At 41.0% G+C, this 20971-nt stretch overlaps 1 protein-coding gene across 3 annotated transcripts in view; it reads left to right on the top strand.

Moving 5' to 3' along the window:
• Positions 1-670: 670 nt before the first annotated feature.
• Positions 671-20971, top strand: part of LOC115164508 (transcription factor 7-like 1-A) — a 46558-nt gene continuing 26257 nt past the window's right edge. For 2 of the 3 annotated variants that reach the window (XM_029717056.1, XM_029717055.1), the window contains exons 1-3: positions 674-1597; positions 1776-1848; positions 1965-2092. In XM_029717056.1, the coding sequence (XP_029572916.1) occupies positions 1412-1597; positions 1776-1848; positions 1965-2092 (387 nt within the window). In that variant the 5' untranslated portion in view covers positions 674-1411. Of the gene's footprint in view, positions 1598-1775; positions 1849-1964; positions 2093-20971 lie in introns of all 3 variants that reach the window. The other variant, XM_029717057.1, reaches the window with a different exon arrangement.

The following is a 20971-nucleotide window of genomic DNA, read 5'->3' as shown; positions in this document are numbered from 1 at the left end:
CATGGCAGCGTGTAATTAAGACTCTTTTACTGAGCCTGTCATTATCACATGGCTTTAGCCCAACATGGTGGCTCCATGCTGCTGCTGGGTTCACAGCTTGGACAGGTGACAGGGATGCATGGGATGACATGAGCATGAGAGATAGTGCTGCTGATGGATACAGCGGCACAAAGAAAATAAATACAGTGTTGATGGAGGATTAGGTATTTCTAAAGATTACTGTATAGTATTATCATCTCATAATATTTGGTCTGCTTGATAGAAACCCCAACTTCTCTCTCTGTCAGAAAGTGAAATTCTGTCAGTAAGTGCCCACTAGAACAAATATTTATGAATATTACTTTCTCTATTTCCTAAAAAATAAAGATACAACAAAAAGTAGCTACTGCAGGCCGGCTACGTTGAATTTGAAAGATTTAAAATTAAAGTATAGACCTATTAGTTGACATTGTCATGGATCTCGGAAGCATTGTTAGTCACATAATAACCATTGATATCTTGCTGATGTTGAAACAACAGGATACTATTTCCATATGAATGGTAACGTTGTAATGTATAATATGGTCAAACTGTTCCTTTAAGCATGCCCGTCTACATAGTGAATGAAGTGTCGTTTTTCAGCGTTAACTCCTCCTTTGCATTCTGAACAAGTTGCGCTGTTTCTTTCACTTGAACAACCAAGTAGTTTCTAAGCGCATTCCCCGTTAGCTAATGTGGAGGGAAAGAGGGTTCTTTTTTTTACCTACCCGAAAATATAGATTTGGCACCGGATATCATTTGACAGTTAATATAAGAACATACTAAGGTCGGTTATTAAAGGTAAACTTCCTCGAAGTAAATATAGTTTTGATCGAAACTCTTGACTGAACGAGAGTGTCCTGCGAAGAAAGCAATAGCTGTGGTTCGATTTCCATGCTTATAATTAGACTCATCTTTTGCTTGTCGAATTGAAACTCACATATGATATTAGGAAGTGAAATTGGACGTCATCCTTGAATTTAAATTGGTTCGTGCCCAGTTTGTTTGCCTGTGAGCGTCTCGGGAAGAATATCGAAGTTGCATTCTTCAGCACCCATACGGAGGGAGAGTGGGTTACAACTAATCCACTGGGTAGAGTGAAGAAGACACTTGGGAAGTTGCTTTATCCGGCTATTGACGCCGAAATTAAAACAGTTGCATTTGCTGGATTATTGGAGAGTTCATCATCATGGAAAAGTTGGAGATTATTCAGTATATCAAAATGGAGATGTGAAAACGTGGCATTTTGTTTTCACACTGTCAGTTTTGGGTTTATTCTAGTGTGCAAACTGGACGGTCCCCCCCCTTTGCAAATAGACGATTTATTTCGGTTTGTTGGAGCGATCGTGCATTCTTGTCAACTTTATCAGGGAGAAACTTTTTCATCAGCAAAATGCCACAACTTAACGGAGGTGGTGGTGATGATTTGGGGGCGAATGATGAAATGATATCATTCAAAGATGAAGGCGAGCAAGAGGAAAAAATATCCGAAAATGTATCAGCGGAGAGGGATTTGGATGATCTGAAGTCTTCGTTAGTGAACGAATCGGAAAACAACAGTAGCTCGTCAGACTCCGAGGTAAGGCCGTTATATGCCGATCTGAAGTCTGATCTATTGCAAAGCGTGTCTATAGCCTATAGGCTTTATACTACATTCCAATTTAAAAATGATTATTTTTGGTATAGCCTATTGCTGAAGTAGACTACTATTACATGTTTCCCCCTTTTTGTTCTGTGTGTGCCTCTGTCCTTGTCAGCAAGCAGAGCGGCGCCCTCAACCAAGACCAGACTTGGACAGTTACGAGAAAACCAGGGATTACTTTAGTGAAGGTAAAATCTGTCACTTGCAATGCTACATTGTTACATTTGCTTTACTATTGTTTAATGCATTTCATATGTATGTGATGTCCCATCTCTTTACTGATATTCATGCGCTGTCCCTGCAGCACTCAGAAGACAGCAAGATGGTGGCTTTTTCAAGAGTCCCCATTATCCTGGGTACCCGTTTCTTATGATCCCAGATCTTACCAACCCCTACCTATCCAATGGGGCCCTCTCCCCTAGCGCAAGAACGGTGAGTGACCATAACAACATTCATCTACAATGTAGGCAACTCTTCGGTGTTGCCAGTTATCCGCGTTGCTTTCCACTGAAGGCATGTGTAAAAATTGGTTATGCACAACCAGACCGCCATATTCCCTTCGAGTGGCCTCTCAAGGAGTAGGCTAACTAGTTCTTTGTTCTTTTGGGATTTTTTTTCCCCCTGTCAGCCTTCTGTAGGGTACTAACTGCACATTTTTAGGCTCGATCTCTAATTCAGATGAAGTGCATGATTTATCTATGTGTTGGTCTATTTATGTCGAGGCAGAAGTGATTATGATAAATATGAGCAGTTAAGTGTTTTGTAAATGTGATTCTTCAACGGAAGCTGTGGCATTCGGGTGGTTAACAACTTATTAGGTACTAAGTACATACTACATTGAGAACCATGAATTCCAAAGCCCATCTAATGTTCCATAGAGCCCAAATTCAACAATAAGTATGAAGGAAAACTTTGTAATAATGATAACTTGTGGGTGATAGCCAACATGTACTCTTACAAACAGACACTTTATGCACAGGGCATCATCAGATGTTGCAGTCAAGAGACCTGAGCAAAACATGATGTAGTAGGCCACACTAGTGTCCAATAACCTGTCATTCTGAATGTGCTCATTTTCAGGAGTTGACTCTCCTGTCAAAATTAGTTTTAGCCCAGTTATTTACCCAAAATCATATGCCCATGACTTAGAAAGTCATTTTCTTCTTTAAAATTATGCCTACTGTAATTTCCATATACCACAATGTATTCCAGGTTGTGTGGCATATTATGAAGAAAAAAAACTGAGACCTGCTTGTTCGGGCAAATTATAGTTTTCTGCATAAAATATATATTTTTAAGAAATAATATAACTTATCACCTTAGATATCTGTATGCATTTTATGTAGATAATGTTATCCATTGTGTATATAATTCACAATTAAATAATGTGCATCATTATCAACTAAACAATAGTGCAAGTGTCATTAAAATACCACTTAATGAAATAATGTTGTTGTTAAGAGCATTTCCATCCCCCAGTCCTTCTCACCCTGAAAAGTGAGTGATTTGGATGGGACCAGTCAAGCATTTCAGTGAAAAGCAATTACCCCCTTTCTTTCTATGCCTCCTTTTCACTGTTCCAAACCAACTCTCCCTGCCTCCTTTTCACTGTTCCATACCAACTCTCCCTGCCTCCTTTTCACTGTTCCAAACCAACTCTCCCTGCCTCCTTTTCACTGTTCCATACCAACTCTCCCTGCCTCCTTTTCACTGTTCCATACCAACTCTCCCTGCCTCCTTTTCACTGTTCCATACCAACTCTCCCTGCCTCCTTTTCACTGTTCCATACCAACTCTCCCTGCCTCCTTTTCACTGTTCCATACCAACTCTCCCTGCCTCCTTTTCACTGTTCCATACCAACTCTCCCTGCCTCCTTTTCACTGTTCCATACCAACTCTCCCTGCCTCCCTGTACCTTCCATTCAATTAGGGAGGCGTTTGTTGACCATTGTTATTCTGAGCAGGCGCTTGATGGCTTCATGGAGGTCTCCATTGGGGCTCATTAACTAAATGGCTACTCTCTACACACAAGTTGCATACCACTGTGGAGATCCTCTTTTGTTCCTCAAGCCATTTGTAGGGATAGGCAATTAGCATAATTGTTGCATTTAATTAGCATGCCTGTGTTTTTTTCCATGTTTAATTTTCATTCTCATGGACATTATCTAGATCTATTCCAATTCTTGCTTTAATTTCGCTTCCTTCGATCTATGGTTTGAATCATACTCATTTTTTGTACACTTCTTGCCTGAATTTGGCAATGAGATTAAAAAAGTTTTTCAAATTAAGATAATTATTTTTACAAACTGTTGTATGGGCCATGTTTGTGCAAGCAATCCATGCTGCTCTCTCACGTCACAAAAATATTAATTGTGTGGACAAATATACAATATTTTCCATCTCACTGCTTCCTTCTTGATGTTTTTCATCACTTCCTCTTTTTTTGTCTGTGAGTTGACCAAAATGTAAATCCTACCCAAGGTCAGTGATATCAGAAAAAAAAATCGGGGTATTTTTTGCAAACGTGCCAGGTCCTATTTACTAATAACCTTCCATGTTGTATTCCTTGCAGCACTTGGTATTTTAGCAGAACTTGTGATCAAATAGCCTATTTATTATGTTGAGTTAGTGAAATAATAAGTAAGTACATTTTACTTAACCCTGTCTTGACCTCACGTTGTTCCTCCATGACCCCTCACACAAAGCATGCTGGGACCTAGAGCTCCACCTCCGCATGGTTTTGATTTGGTTTAGAAAAACAAACTCTTAAACAAAAAGTTAGTTAGGATAGCTGTCAGTTTTCTTTCTCAATGTTATATGCTTTAGGGAGGGATCCACATTCCTTCTAAGCCTTTCCAATTTGGAGCTATATCCCCTTAATGACATGGGGAGGACAGAATCAGGTCAATGGGATGTATTGAGCCCACTCTGTCAATCAGCACCACCATGGTAGAGAAACTACAGTGAGACAATGGCTGGCTGGAATACTCAGGATATTTACTGAACAAGTAGTCCTAAACTGCACATTTACTGGTATTGCCCCATTGAGCTGAATAAAACTCATTGCCTGGGATCTAACAGAAAATGCTCTGAATTCGAATAATCTGATAATTTATCATCTTTTAAGCCTACAATGACAGTTTTTGAACCGTTATGCCAAGTTGGATACAGCTGCATTTAATAGAGAATACTTGTCACTGGTCTCTGCTCAAACATTGGGTTAACAAGTTTGTTAAACTAATGAGTTCCACAGTAACATTTGCTCTGTACATACCTTCAAGGTTTCCTAATTGGTTAGTTAGCTGGAGAGTGTGACTGAGGTCTTATATACAGGCTCATATAGTAGATAATTAGTCTTGTTGAGTTTGACAGCATTGCTCCAGATTTGGGCAGAAATGAATTAAGGGCAGAAAGGTATTCTACGGTACTTTTGTATACTTTTTAGCCATTAGTTCTGAAAGTAGCGCCCACGAGCCAAAAGTGGTCCCCGAAAATTGCATACTACGTCACAAATGTGCAGATATGTGCACCACATACTTTTTCTCTCTCTCTCTCTACTGTGTGTGCATCTTACTAGCTGTCACTCAAATGGCGAGGGCTGAAGATCATTGGCTGAAACTCGAATTGTTAGGGGGCAGGCCCACGTTGGGGGAGTAAATGTTGCTTTCAAACTAGGGATTTTGTGGCTAATTGAGGTAAAACTGTAATTCTGCTCATAGATTATGCATGTATGAACTACACATTGGCACATCCCAGCCTAAAGCGGGAGGTGTAAAAAAATATTTACTAGTTGCCAAAGTACCGGAGCATGTCTTCAATTTCAAATCAGTTTCATACAGTAGTTTGGTGTTGCAAATATTCTGTTCTCGAGCTCAGTTAAAACAGAGTTCAGAATTAGAATAAGGAATGTAAACACAGATATTGGATCGGTAAAGGTACGTTAACAACATGGCCTTCCTTGCTTTGAACCAATCGATTGATAACAAGCGTAATGGATGTATCATAACTTTAGCAGTAATTAGTGAGTGTTTCATATCTCTAACTTTTAGGTGGAATTGTTTGGGAAGTCTTGCTTTTTCTCCCCAAGGTGCATTCTCTCTGTCCCTGGGACAATGTTGTCGACAACTCCCCCTTCTGGCCTCCCCCAGTAATATAGATACTATGATAATACATGGGCATTTTCAATCAATTGATATGCCATGTTTTAGAAGAAGTGTAATATCCAGACGAAGAGAGCAGTAACAGAGGCTTCCCAAGAGGCCACCATGCTTTCCCAGAATACGCCTTGTTTCTTCCAGTGTTTCTGGTTTAATCTAGTATTGTATGTCAATTGTTTTGAGGCACAACTTGAGAATGTGGCTATGACAACCCTATCGTGAGCAATGGTAAGACACTTTGGCTCAGCACAACACAAATCCCTAGAGGGAGAAGCATAACTGATTTAGTGGCTGTTCTGAGCTGAAATTCCACTGTAATCCGCTGAGGGTTCAGGAGGAACTTTGCTTTTGGAATTCAGTTTTACTAGACTTTTGTCATGGGTGGAGGGCCAAGGAGGCTGTCCCCTGTGAGGTAGAATGTCAGACGGTGTTGTTTTTAGGCCTAGTGTAGATGTAATAAAGAACTCTGTGACGAGTGCTGGAGGAGTTGTTCCAGACTACGATGTTCATCGGCCCTATTATATTTTAGTCAAGACTGTATTCTTTTTTTAAAGGGACACCCTTTGTACAATGTTGTCAGTGAACAGTGATTTACCTCTTGTGTGAGAGGTGTCCGTCATGTCGGCTAAAGTCAGTTGAATACAACTAAATCAAATGCATGTATGTTAGTCAATAATGGGCTTTGAAATAGGGGTGTTACTATGTCTGAACATGTCAGTTACTACGATTGCATGCTTCGCTGACGTCTTCATTTTTCCAGCCTTGCTGATGGTTTTGGTGTTTAAAAATTGGTAGACAAAGACAAGTAAACAGTGGCATTGTCCTAATGAATAAAAGGACCTCTCCTTGTATAAGCAAACAGTGTTTGTGTGGAGCAGTCTTTTCATCAGTTAGGACACTGCCTTTTCCACTAACCTTGCAGTCCCAATGGTGGAGGGGTGGTTGAGGAGACGAGCATCAGGGGAGGTTCTGTGGCTGCTCTGCTACAGAGGGAACAGTGTCCAGGGCGCTCATTCTGACAAGCCTTGATACTGTGCGACTGCTGAAAGTAATCTCAATGTTAGCTGGCAAATATTTTTTTACAAGGACTGTGTAAACGGAGCTAACATTTTTTTACTAGGTTTATGTTTTAGAATTGTTTTTTTTTCTTCAAAGGCAAACAAATCTACATCAATTTAGTAGCAGCTTTTTGATTAAAAAAAGATTTCACGCGCCCTCAGGAACGCCAGGTCCAGCTAACATCTCACAACTAAAATGATTTATTTGTCATAAATGGTCTTATTGTTTGCAATGGGGGAAATTAAATGCTCAAAAAGCATTATTATTTGGCTAAATTGGAGTAAACTACAGATCTGAAGAACGGTGTTCTACTAACCCTTTAATATACAGCTCTAACCCAGATTAAGTTCTGATATGTCTTAAAGACGGTTTGAAAACCTTTCTCTAGTACCCACCCATATTAATTGAATGAATAGAGTATAAACCATGTTTTACACTTGTTTTGATTTTGGTTTCTACTGATTACTTCATGCAGTGGTGAAGGTGCTACTTAGGTCTTTGCTCTGGATTCTTAGCCCAAATCTCTTCCTGTGTCTCGGGGAGGATGGATATTTCTCTGTATTTCATCTTTCGGACTCAGGGTTGTTCATGTTCGGTTCATAACAGCACTTGTATTGAAGTGTGTGAAATGGTGCCAGTCCTGGTCTCTATTCCTCCCTCTTTGGTCTCTGTGGAAAGCATGAGCTGGCGTCAAATCCTCCCGCCATCCCTCGCCTGCTAGCTCACCACCTACCCACCCTCCCTCCCTCCCGCCTGCCATTAGAAATTCTGTTTATAGCACTCGCTGGCTTCTCAAGAGCAGGGCCCATCAGGAGCATCTCGGCACCCTTTGAGGAAAGGATAACCACCCACTCCCCCCTCAGCCACAGACTCCCTACGTTCTGTGACATCAATGAATCCTTTTGAAGTGCCAATATGAATATGTGTGCAAATGTGTTTTTATCAATTTATCCCAGATATGTGTTTTGGTCTAACCAAAACTACTGCAGAGTTTGAGATGTAGTACAGTACTTGTCTTCATGAAAAAAATTGGGACTACTTTTTGTCAAACCTGATAGATATTTTGTCAACCAAAGCATGGATACCTTTCAAATCCACTTTGATAGCATCTGTTTTACTTGATACAGTAAGTAGAAATGTATATGTTATTTGTGGAACAAGTCACCTGGCCTAGTTTTCCAGGTTTAAGTTAGGAACAGGTTACAAGGCATCTGAGTAAGTGTTTATGACCATGAGTCAATGGCTTGAGTCAATGTAATGTTGTGCAACATCAAACCCCAGCAGCAGGATTCAGGAAACCACACGTGGATCATATATACCTGTATATCATTCATTTCACCTAATATCTTCAACATTGTTACTGTGAAGGCAGTTTTCTGACCCTCTCCATGCCTGAAAAGAAAAGACAGCACAGCACTGTGGTGTACATGGATGTGTTGATATTTGCAGCCCTCTTTTAGCAGATTCTCTTATTTTTCTAGCGTCTTTAGGATAGGCCGTGATGGGCTTCAGAGGAGTCAAGGTAGTAGAAATGCAATTTGATTCTCGTTGACAAACCTGTCATCTTCGGCATGAAGGTAAGGGCTAAGCCATGACACCACCATCGGGATATGTGGAATTCTCCCACTAAACAATGGAGCTCCCAGCAAGGCCATACAGCTGTTAACTGTATTGAAAGTAAAAAGGTTGCCATGACATGAGCAGGAGGTTGTGGGGGTTGGATCATATATCATATGAATGCCAGTATGTCTCATGCTCACTAATGTCTATGGTCTCCGTTATTAGGAGTAAGCCTCCGTTTAGGGGGGAGTTTTTCTCCCTGGTTTTATCAGGGGGTCTGGGTAATCAATCTGCCTCCCAGGTGATTGGGCCAATGGCTGATTGATGGGAACGGGGGCACAGTGACGACACCACTACTCACGACTTTGGGGTTCCTTGTACATGGCCCGCACTTTGCAGAGACGTGTTTATATTACATTAACTAAGGTTAGCTCTCAAACTGGACACTCAAGTTTTCATTCCATACTAATAAAACCTGATTGTACAGCAAAAAAAATCAAATCTAAATAGGTTTTATCAGTCTGGCATTACAAACAGCTGTTTTCAGTTGAAGTTGTGCATGCAGCAGAAGAGGGAGAGGGGAGCAGAGAAGGTAAGAGGAGAGATTGTTGATGAGATGTGGTGGTGGGAGCATAAACTGGGGCAGATATAGGCCTCACTATTCCTTTGCTTGTTATCCCGAGGTCGGCCAGCTTCCAGACCTTGAGGCTCTCTCTTATTTGAGGGATTCTCTCCCCCACAGAGCTGCAGTACTCTGCTATGGACCAGAATGCATTGCCCTTTCCTCACAGGCCAATCAGAGAGCTGCAGGATACTGTCAGATCCTACAGATCTAGATTCTCTGGTACTTAGATATTAATCTGGTCTCACTTAAGTTCATATAAAGGCCATGGAAATTCTTTTTTAAGGCTTACTCTGCAACTTTTTATTTCAGGAACGCAGGATAAAGTAAGTATACTAACTACTGGTAGGTTACCATAGGTTAATTGTGTTTGTGAAGTGTATATACTAGTATGGCCAGATTAGACACTCCAACCTAGACTATATAAAGAAATGGATGGGTATCTTTCCAGCATGAGTTTAGTTGTCAGTGAGCAGAGCAGCTGTTGTTCATGTTGAAGTTGTAAATCAGTGTGTCTCATTCCAGCACGGCTGGTCCCGGCTTAAGTCTCCTGGTGAAGGGCTGCAGAGCCATCACGTTGCACCTGCATGCATTCTAAAGGTCCTAGATACCACCGCAACACAGTAAGATGAGGACATGTTGTCTTGGACATACATGGACATTGGACATAAGTGTCCCTCTGTCAAAAGACCTACATACTTGGTGATTACATGACACTGAAAGATTTGTGAGAAACGTGTGTTAGTGAACATGCAGTCCATGTAATCAATACAATGTCAAACAAGTACACTAAAGTGTGAACTGGTGTGCTACTCCCATTTCAACTCTTATTACAATTTCATACATATTTACAGTGTAATAACACTAGTGTTTATAGTACACTAGTGTAATGTAAGCTTGCATACATTTACAAGCAGCAGATGGATGTATTGGAATGTTCCTTGGAAGAGAGTAGCTGCTACCCATTTTACTGAATGTCAACATTTATTAAATCACTTTAAGCTTCTGGAGATGAGGATTAACTTGTTCAGTGGAGGATGTCTGGGGAAGATGCAAGACTTTCAAACAAGGTTCTTTGGATAAGGCATGTAGGTAGAACATCGCTTTTGGACCTGTGACAGAGCTTTCAGTGTAATGCCATAACTGAAATGGTTATTTAGTTATCATTCAGCTTGTTGATGTGGATGTTGTCCTAACATTTAAATTCTCCATCTGCCTCTGGTTGCCTTAGCTGCCTCCAAGTAACCCCTGTAAACCAATTGTACTTGTTAAGGAGTCACAATGTTCTGCAGAGCATCACATTTGATTAAAGCAAAGACACAAGTCATCTGAAATGTGTTGCTTCGTTGTCTCCACTTGTGGATCTAGTTAGTCAGACGAGATGTAAAATTGTCACAGCTTTTAATTGTTTGATTTGTAGTTTTTATGGCCTTTCATGGAATATTTCAAACCATTATGCAATGTACTTGATACCATGAATAATACACACTGAAGAATTCCAGCTGAGATCGTCAAGCTTTGGTTTCAAGTGATTTTGGGTATTTCCCCTTCTCCTGTCTTTTAGCAGGGACACGCACATAGGATTGTCTACCGTTCGCCAGCCACGAATAATTAGCACCTCTGAACAGTGTTGGGAGTCAATCTCTTTTGTGTTCACACAGCAAAGACCTTGGTCGTCAGTCACTCAGCCTGGTTAAAGTACTCCAAACCAGAAGGTGGCTGTAGCGTTGTTTGGAAATGCTTGTCCGTTTGTGTTGCTTAGTTTATGGTCTAGATTCCAATGTTAGTTAGCTAGCTGCGCTAATGTTGCTATTTTGTAGAAAGCCCTTGTTGATACTAGCCAGATAATTATCTACCAAGATGATGAAGAAACAATTTAATTCACTCTCCATAATCACATACTGCCAGTGCCAGCCCATAGCCAAATGTTTAGCTAGCTAATGTTAGCATATTCATTAGTTAGCACAACATAGCTGGTTAGCTAGCTAAGGACATTGCACCAACTCGGCAGCTAACAAAGGCAGTTGTTTCCAGGAAACTAATACACTGTGATTTAATTATAATGGCAATACTAGCTACTGTGGTTAGCTAGCTTGGAGGAAGTATTTAGTGTTGTGTGCAATGCGTCTGTGCACTTAGCTAGCTACCATCCCATAGCCTACATTTTCATATGGGGCGGCAGGTAGCCTAGCTGGCCAGTAACCGAAAGGTCGCTGTTTGAATCCCAGAGCCGACTAGGTGAAAGATCTGTCTGTGCCCTTGAGCAAAGCACTTAACCCGAATTGCTCTTGTAAGTCGCTGTGGATAAGAGCGTCTGTTAAATTACTAAAATGTCAAATATGAAGTGTGACTGGCTCATGACATTTAACCGTGGATGTACTGAGAATTCCCTCTTCTTTTTTTGTTGTCACCCCTGTTGGCTCCCCTACGTGGGGGGTTGTGCTCTCTGATATGCTCAAAGTCAAGTTGTTTGCCACTGACTAGCATTGCAATTCTACAAGTGGGAATGGCAGATTCGTCACTACCAGGTCGGCACGCAGCAGGTATCACTTTTGTTCTAGCAAGAGTAGAAATGGCCTCCTACTGTGATAAGTACCTATCAGCAGTGAGATTATCTGTGTTTTTGATTCTTTAGATTATCCTTGTAATTAGTTCATTTGACCGTTGTCCTTATTTGGCTAAAATATGTTTTCAAAACTTTGAAACAGTTGTCCCCTAGCATGATCAATAGTATAATTAAGGATAAGACTTCAAATTTATTCTGGAAAAATGTCCTGCATAGTTAGACCAGTTAGCTACATTAAAAAAACTCTAGTCAAGCCTATATGACATGGAGTAAGCCAAGGAGTCCTTTTGTTTGATTTGTACATGGGCTGGAAAGGCCTGCTATTGGAAATCCCTGAAGCAGGCTTTGGGGGGCAGGTCTGATTCTCGTGTGAAATGGGAAGGATCTATAGCTGTGGGCTGAGTTGACTGGGGCTGTATGGGTGTGTTGGCAGCGAGAGCGCTGGTCATGAATAGGGTCTTTGACTACCTCAGACTTGCCCTAAAAAGCAGGACAAAGACCCCAGGGCAACTACTTCGAGCCTCACAGCTGAGCTACAGAATGCTGCCTTCGCCCAATGTTCCTCTCTCCTTGCCTGATTTAAATACTACAGTGGCTTTAAGCTTTCTGGAGACCAAGGCTTACATTCACTTCTATATGCCACATTTGCTATCAACACTCTGCAGTGTTTTTTTTTTACAACATGCTACTGCTTGGAGGCTATTTACGTGAGCTATTGTGTTGAATCTTTGGAAGAGCAGTGCATATGCCTCAGTGAGTTCCTTATAAACAGACTGGTTATTATTCGTTTGTTTCATCTATTTTTCGATAATGTGTTTTGCCATGTTATTCCATTTTTTTACTCCTTCTTTGCTATAACTCATATTAGTCTGGGCTTAGCAAAGCCCCTCGTTAAACATGTATAAAAACATAACTCATATTAGTCTGGGCTTAGCAAAGCCCCTCGTTAAACATGTATAAAAACATAACTCATATTAGTCTGGGCTTAGCAAAGCCCCTCGTTAAACATGTATAAAAACATAACTCATATTAGTCTGGGCTTAGCAAAGCCCCTCGTTAAACATGTATAAAAACATAACTCATATTAGTCTGGGCTTAGCAAAGCCCCTCGTTAAACATGTATAAAAACATAACTCATATTAGTCTGGGCTTAGCAAAGCCCCTCGTTAAACATGTATAAAAACATGTATAACTAGCTCCATGGAACCTCTCTCTCGCTTGTTGTTGGTAACCACAGCTTCGCTTGGCGTCAGGCGGGTGAAGTTGTTCATTAGGGAACAGTTTTGTTTGCTCTCGGATAATACGGAGGTGTTGGCAAATAAATTAGATTAAATGAGATGAAGACTTTGACCTCAAATTAGTTGTTTGCTCCGTTATTTTGATTGAGCTGTGTGCTACCCATGGTTTAAGATGCGCATAAGGGAAAAAAAGGCACAATCTTATCAGCAGCGTTAATGGGTCAGTTCAGCCCTGTCCAGACACTCTCTCCCCATAGGGTCTCCTGTTTCAGATGTCACTCAGAGCTTTGTTTGCCCCCCAAAGGTGAAGGGTGAGAGGTCAAGGTTCAGGGCCACTTGGCACCAAACCCCACCGAGCACATCCGTTCCCTTTTTCAGACCATTTCTAAGCTGTGAAAAGAGAGGGAAAAAGCCACTCTATTGTTTAAAAATATATATATATTATATCACAATGATTTATCTCAAATAAATGCTTGGGTTCACTCTAATCCATTGATGTGATTATGGTGGTTAAATACTTTCACATGGATGTAATGACATTGGCTTAGAACTTGTGCTTGAGATATGGATATGGTGTCTTATTGCAGGCTACGCCAGTGCCATTGTATAACTGTTATTGGTATTGTTGCTGGAGGCCTACTTTGTGGCTCTCCCTCAATAATTACCCTTCACCTCCATACATAAAGGCATTTAGATTTATTGAGCTTTTCATGAACGTCTGACTTATTATTTGCATGTGAAAAGTCATATTGTGAGGTTTACGCAAGGACACTCCGTCTCAAGATCAACAATCTTGTTTTGCACCTCAGCAAAATTTCACACCACATATATAAAAGACTCTCAGCCTTTTTTGTCCATAACACCTCCAAAGTTTGTGAGCCAGAGACCTCTCTCGTCAGCCCCCACCAACAACTCCAGCCTCTTTCCGTCCCACCACCCCCACCCCCAAAATGTCCTCCAGTCAGTATTATTATGCAGTTTCACGCAGACCAAAATTGCAGCTGCATGGAGAGCAATCTGGATCACATTATCTCAGGCGATGTGATTTATAAATTGTTTCTCAGGCCATAAATCCCTACTGTAATTGTGCACAAGCTCCCCTCTCCCTTCTCTCCCCCCTCCCCCTTCTTTCCACCATCAGCTTTCTCCCCCCCTCTCTCTTTCTGTCTCACTCTGAGAGACAGCTTACAGTGCTTGGGTCATCTCCATTTTTTTGCAGGAGTGAGCACTTTGCATTTGGAAGAAGTTTGTTACACTGTAAAGTAGTATAGGTTTAGTTTTTTTTGAAAATGATATATCTGGAAATAAATATATTTTCTTCCACTCTCCATCAACAAACCTACTATGTGAGCTAAACAGCGGTATTGCTATGGCCAGTGGTGATTGTGGAGAGTGGTCTGTGTTCAGGTCTGTGGTTGCGTGGTCTTGGCTCTACATTCCCGAACACTCTCAGTGTAATTGGTACACTGCCCTGTTCCTGCCTGGGAATCTGATATTTGCTGCAGCCCCTGATCACAATCACCTTGCCCCTCTCATAAGAATGTATAACGATTTGAATTATAGTAATATGCAGCGACTGGAATATTTTTGCAAAATGGCAAGGTCAGCCTTTAGTTGATGTTGGTGTAGTTACAGCATCTTTATGGATTTAAATATCTTTCCATTGGCATTTAGTAGCCCTCCATACTCCCTGATAAAAGTCTCCATGATATCATTGGCATTCATCAAGACTACTGGCTAACATTGTGCCTTTGGTACTTCCAGTCATTCCTCTCAGATACAGATCATTTTATTTCATTTGACATTTATTACCTGTAAAGATTTTATTTCTTTAAGATCACTGAATTTCATCCGCCTCCCTTTTCCTCCAAACCCTCTGAAAAGTATTTGTTCAAGAGGTTTTTCCTAAGTATTGACAGGGACTGAGAGGTTAATGTGTGCTTAGGAAGGTGAAGATTCCCCTGCAAATGTTTACTACTCCATTGTTTTGCTGTCAGGCGACTTGGTGATCCTTGAAGAGGTTTAAGGACCTTATGACCCAGGCTCGTTTTGCTCCGTGTTCCTCCTAAAGGCTGATGGTTCTGGAATTAGGGAACCGGCAAGCAGGAGTCTGTGCTGACTGCTTGGTCTGGGTTTAAATTGACTTTCTTTAGAAAGTGTCATTTTATTTACATTTGTACTAGTGAACATTTGAATGCTTTTGTATGATAACCGTTGTTTGACCCGTTTTAACATTTTCGTCTTGAAAGGTGAGTCAGCAACACAGTCTAACTTTGTTTGATTAATAATTTTTACATGAATACGATTGTTTAAGTCCAAAATGCTGCCATATTAAACTTGAACAATGTGACTTGGATGTATGGGCTGTAGTACCGCAAGAGGAACATAGTGTTCAGGCATGCATACCCGCAGTGTGTGTGTTTCAGAGGGAGAGAGAGTAAGTTAGCAGTGGGGTGAGAGGGATGTCAGGCAGTAAAACTGAGACAAGGCAGGGCTGAGACTTCAGGCCCTGAGATTTGTGCCTGCTTGCAGTGCAAACACTGGAGGCATCTGCAGGCAGCTGTGTGTGTGTGTGTGTGTGTGGTGGTGGTGGTGGTGGTGGTGGGGGGGGGCTTGGGGAGGGTGGAGCTGGTGGAGGAGGCTGGGTGGCATTGGGGGGTGGCTGCAGAGAGAACACAATCATCCCTCTGTTTTCATAAGACTTGTGGTATGTGAGAGCAGAAACAAATGTGTTTAATTTAGGCCCTTTTTCTCTCTCCCCTTCTCCCCAGCACCCCACCCACTGACCCCACTTTTTCAAACGGCCTCTGTCAGCTGCTCTGAGGAAGTTTTAAAAGACTAGACAAAATCGGCCTGTTTGCTCTGTCAGAAAGCACTTATAGAAAAGTTGGCAGACTTATCATCGATTTAAGATCAAATTTACTCTGAGGTGTAAATATTTATCTACATTTTCTGTAAAAAGTTTATTTTTATGTTTCTCCCTCAGTTTAGAAGTGATTACTGTGTAGTGGTATTTTCCCTGTTGTGTGAGGGTGTATGGTGGACTTATTATTGCGTCTTAATCAGCTTGGCAGGCACCACACTCTCCATTATATTGGTAACCCATGCTGTCCATTTTAGTCTGTGTTTTGGTTAAACATGAAAAATGCAGGTTTCAATGATGTGCCATTTGTTTAGATGTTGCACTTTTATTTCCATCCCTCGCTCTCGCACGCGCACATGCACACACATGCACACACATGCACGCACATGCACGCACATGCACGCACACACATGCACATAGAGTTCATTTGATTTCTCTGTTGAGCTTTACAGTGAACATCCAGCCAACCACCGTTAACCACCACATGTTCTGGAGTTAATTACACAGAGGTTTACGGCTGTGCATTTCAATGAAAGTAGGCTGCTCCCCAAACAATAAAATGTTGTGTTCCTGCACAACTGGACAAACAATGCCAGTAGAAATGATGTGAAACACAGACAACGTCTTCTTCGTTATTGGTGTAGCATGGTTTGGTATTGGACTGCATTAACACTAGGCTTAACAGAGAAGCCTATCACAACTGAAACCAGATACCCCAGGTATGGAAGACCACATAACTGACTGCAACAGCATGGCAGCCTCCTGTCCTCTCATGCCAGACGCATTATTATTTTCTTGTGGCTCTAATTATACATTCAGTTTTATTTGACCTACCTGTTGTTGTGTTCTGTAATACAATTGCTCACTTATTCCAAACTTTCACCCCAACAAGGCCTCACAAAGTGGTTATTTTCCTTAACCACATCTTATTGAAATGGCCTTAAAGTCAATTAAATAGAATAAAAACTATACTGTGCTTCCCTTAAAAAGACATTCACTCTGCTGCCGTAGCAACACACTTTAAGCTCTGGCTACAGGAAGCAATAATTCAGGATCACATTAAAAAAATACAAATTAACCCTGAAATAACGGCATGAGCTGTAAAAATGCATAGTCTCACTCTCTAGTAAAACCCCCAAGGCACTATTCAGAAAGGCCAAAATAAGAGTAAGCAAAATCCAACACATAACTTGGACTTGCACTTCATGTTCATGTAAAAAGAGATTGTGTATTGAGACTGAAGTCCAAATTCATTAGTGGGACTTTACAAACAAAACCTAATGTTTGCAGCCTAAATAACTCGGGGCTTGAAGACCAGTTTGGCATTTTTCAAAATATGCATGAGCTAGTCATACGACACGAAAGCTCATTGAGTTCAATGAAATTGAATCTCTGGTATGTTTGTGTAATATTTAGAAGTATTTTCCCTGTTGAGTAACAAACCAATACCAAAAGTGTGGATGAATTAGCAAGTTGTTTGTTGTAGCTTGTAGAGGACCGTGGCAGTGATGTGAGCTCTGTATTGGACTAAGACTGATAGTTGCGAGGAAGCATCGATGGATGTTATGTTGGATTTATCTGGGACTCTTTGGCACAGTCTAACTGGTTGAGAATCTCAGAAAAGCCCCTCCACTGTGTTTTAAGACCTCCCTCAGCCTGCCTCCCCTCTTCACTCTCCTCTCTCCCTCTTTTCACTAATAGTTATTTTGTGTACAAGAGCATGTTAAGAGGCAAATGAGCCTGGCCTTCATAGGCCATGTTGCCATAGAAACCAGTGCACTCTGGATGGCTGACCTTTGACCCATTTTCCCTGGCTGTGAATAAGTGAGCAGGGCGACCAACCGGGTCACAATAGAGGCCCAACGAGCGGAGGGAGTGCCCCTGTCACAGTCACTTAACTTCACTCCTCTACTTACTAATGGATACTTCAAATGTGCTAGCCATTAGCAGGATGCTAGTGACACTGCTGGAAACAGCGGCCTTCTCATGGTTAACCCCACACATAAACTGGATGTTTGCTCTGGGCTGGGGGGCATTGAGAAATATCATTCTGTTATTCATATATCCTACCACACACATCTATCATTTTTGATTTACTCAAATTCAAAATGGCCTAGTTGGTATTGTATCCATTTAATGGCATTTGGCACATAGTTTTCCTGAAAAGACAGTTTTTGGGGGGATTATGGTACCAACACTGATAAGGACATTGAAAGGGATTTGATAATGTCTCTTTGTATTGCCTTGGAGTAGTTCATACATTTGTAGGAGACACCAAGATAAATGTAAACACTACATTGTTTAGTTTAAGAATATAACGGTTTAAGGCAATATTTGTCTTTAATGTGAAGAGCATCTTGTTATTTACTGACAACCCTATAAAGGTGGCCAGTGTATATCTATGTTTAGGTATGACATGATAAATACAGTGTGTGGATATATTCACAGTAAAGAATTGTTATTTCCATAAATGATGTAGGCACCATAATGTTTTATTTCTCCTTGTAAGTTCCTTAGTTTTCCTCAGGATTGTTTTCATTGACAACTTCCTCCTAAGGTAATCCACTTTACTGCGGAGAGTCAGACTGGATAATGGGCTGTTTTTCCACTAGGGTCGTTCCATGTCATTTCAGCAAGCCTTGGTGGGTGTCATCTCAGATTGTTCTGAAATCATTTCTGTAGTTACAAACAGATATTAGCATTCCCGCAACATTATTTTGTTGAAATATAATTTTATCTCTAACAAGAAGTATACAGTATCAGTTTTCTATGTTTGACAAGTAGTATGTTTACTGAACAGAAATGTAAACGCAACATGCAAAATTGTACGGAGTTACAGTTCATATAAAGAAATCAGTCAATTAAAAAAATCCATTAGGCCCTAATCTATGGATTTCACGACTGGGGAAAAAAAGGCATTCATATGTTGGTCACAGATACTTTATAAAAAGGTAGGGGTGTGGATCAGAAAACCAGTCAGTATCTGGTGTGACCATGCAATGCAAATCATCTCCTTCACATAGAGTTGATCAGGCTGTGGAATGTTGTCCAACTCCTCTTCAATGGCTGTGTGAAATTACTGGATATTTGCCGGAACTGGAACACGGTGTCGTACATGCCAATCCAGAGCATTCCAAACGTGCTCAATGGGTGACATGTCTGGTGCAGGCCATGAAAGAACTGGGACATTTTCAGCTTTGTTTCAGAACATTCTGTTCTCTGCCAATAGCGCTGGTGGACATTCCTGCAGTCAGCATGCCAATTGCATGCTCCCTCAACTTGAGACATGATCTGTGGCATTGTGTTGTGTGACAACTGCACGTTTTAGTGGCCTTTTATTTTGCACCTGTGTACAAGGTGCACCTGTGTAATGATCATGCTGTTTAATCAGCTTTTTGATATGCCACACCTTTCAGGTGGATGGATTATCTTGACAAAGGAGAAATGCTCACTAACAGGGATGTAAACACATTTGTGAGAGGAATAAGCTTTTTCGTGCGTATGACATGGTACGAACACTTTACAAATTGCGTTTATATTTGTGTTCAGTGCAGATGCGTCTCGGAGTATTATTTATTTATCCTATGTAATGTATTTAGTTTTTTCCCCTGTTCAGAGAATTAGTCATTTAAGTGATTAGGTTTATGTCCCATCCTTCATCCACGCAGTCTATAGACAAGGTATGACAGCAATCCATGCTTTGGTTTTGTTTAACTGGCCTTTGTTTCAAATGCTAATACTTTAGCATTTGGGTACAATTGACATTAATTGGATTTGAAACAGTGGGCAACAAAACCAACACATGGATTGCTGTCATACCTTGTCCATAGACTGTGTGCAGGGTATAGAAACCAATGTCATTTTAGAATTTGGGTGAAATATCCCTTTAACATTGAGGTGTGGGGATTCTTTAAAAAAGACCTAGAACAGCACCATCTAGTGGTCAGAACCTGGTAATATCAGGATGGAAGATGGGACATAAACCTAACTTAAATGACTAATTCTCTGAACAGGGGAAATAAACATCACCATACTACATGTGAGACAGAGAATTCAGAACTGATACTATATACTCGTTGTTGGGGTGGGGTGTGGAGGGTCCGTGGGTGGCTTTTGTCCCTTTCTTTGTATTCCTCATGTCTAACTCATTGTTAGAAAAAGGTTTGGTCCAAATCAGATATTAGGTATTATATTTAATTAATATTAAATTAATCCTATACATTTAAATGGCCATTTTGGGTGCAATAAATTAGCTTCTCAGATCAAATTATGTTTCATCAAAATAATGAAACAATTTCAGAACAATCTGAGATGGTGGGTCCTCTTTCTTGTGCTTTTTGAGGTGGAACGACCCACTAACAACTATTTCTGTGCCCAGTAGCAGCCAAGCTGACCAGCGGAACTGCTTGTCGTTTCCCCATCAATTAACCACTAATTAGCACAATGAGGGCTGGACTTTGCCTATGTCTATGTAATTGCCCGCAATGTCTGCAAACAATGGGTCTTAATTCAAACTCGGTGACAAGGTGGGACTACTTACAGCAATTGTCTTTGCTCTGCAAGCTTATAATTGTATGTCATGCATAGATCAAGTGGAGATGTCAATGGCTCGCATAAGCAGGTGATTTGAGCGGAGAGAAACGGGGGGACTATGGTGTAAGGTTTGACAAGGCAAATGTGTGGAGCTGCTATTCATATGGGTAGAGGATCATTAACACCTAACTCTAACAGCAAGCTGTGTGGCCCATTTGTTTTCTGTTGGAGGGCAAAAGAAAACCATAGGGAGGGGCTCACCACACAGTAGGTGATTGACATTATCTGCTGGAGCAATCCCTGGAAGCATTCCTCTGGCCCTGCTGTTTGGAGAGGAGAGGGGTGGGAGGGGGCTTGATGCCACAGTGCAAGGCAGCTTTAAGGCAGGTCTGAGCTGGACTGTCACTGCCAATTCATCTTTTGCCATTGGACTCTTAGAACAGTGTATTAACATTTTAAAGTCATTTGGTTAGTAATTTGTAACCATAAAAATGGGTCTACAATAGGGTTTTTAGTCAAGATTGCTCTTTAAAATAGACATTGTAGACACTCCAAAGACAAATTTTTTGTAGTTTTGTTTGACTAGAACAGAAGACCCTGAGGGTGTGTCAGATTGACATCAGATTGATAACACTTTTTAAAACACTCCAAAGTCTGCAGATAGTTGGTGGAAAAGTTTTGGCCTGTTTTTTTCTCTCTCTGGCAGTGTCTGAT

The sequence above is a fragment of the Salmo trutta genome, chromosome 27, assembly GCF_901001165.1.
Source record: "Salmo trutta chromosome 27, fSalTru1.1, whole genome shotgun sequence".
NCBI classification, from domain to species: Eukaryota; Metazoa; Chordata; class Actinopteri; order Salmoniformes; family Salmonidae; genus Salmo; species Salmo trutta.
The sequence above is the reverse complement of the archived record's forward strand: the minus strand, read 5'-3'. Positions and strand labels throughout refer to the sequence as shown.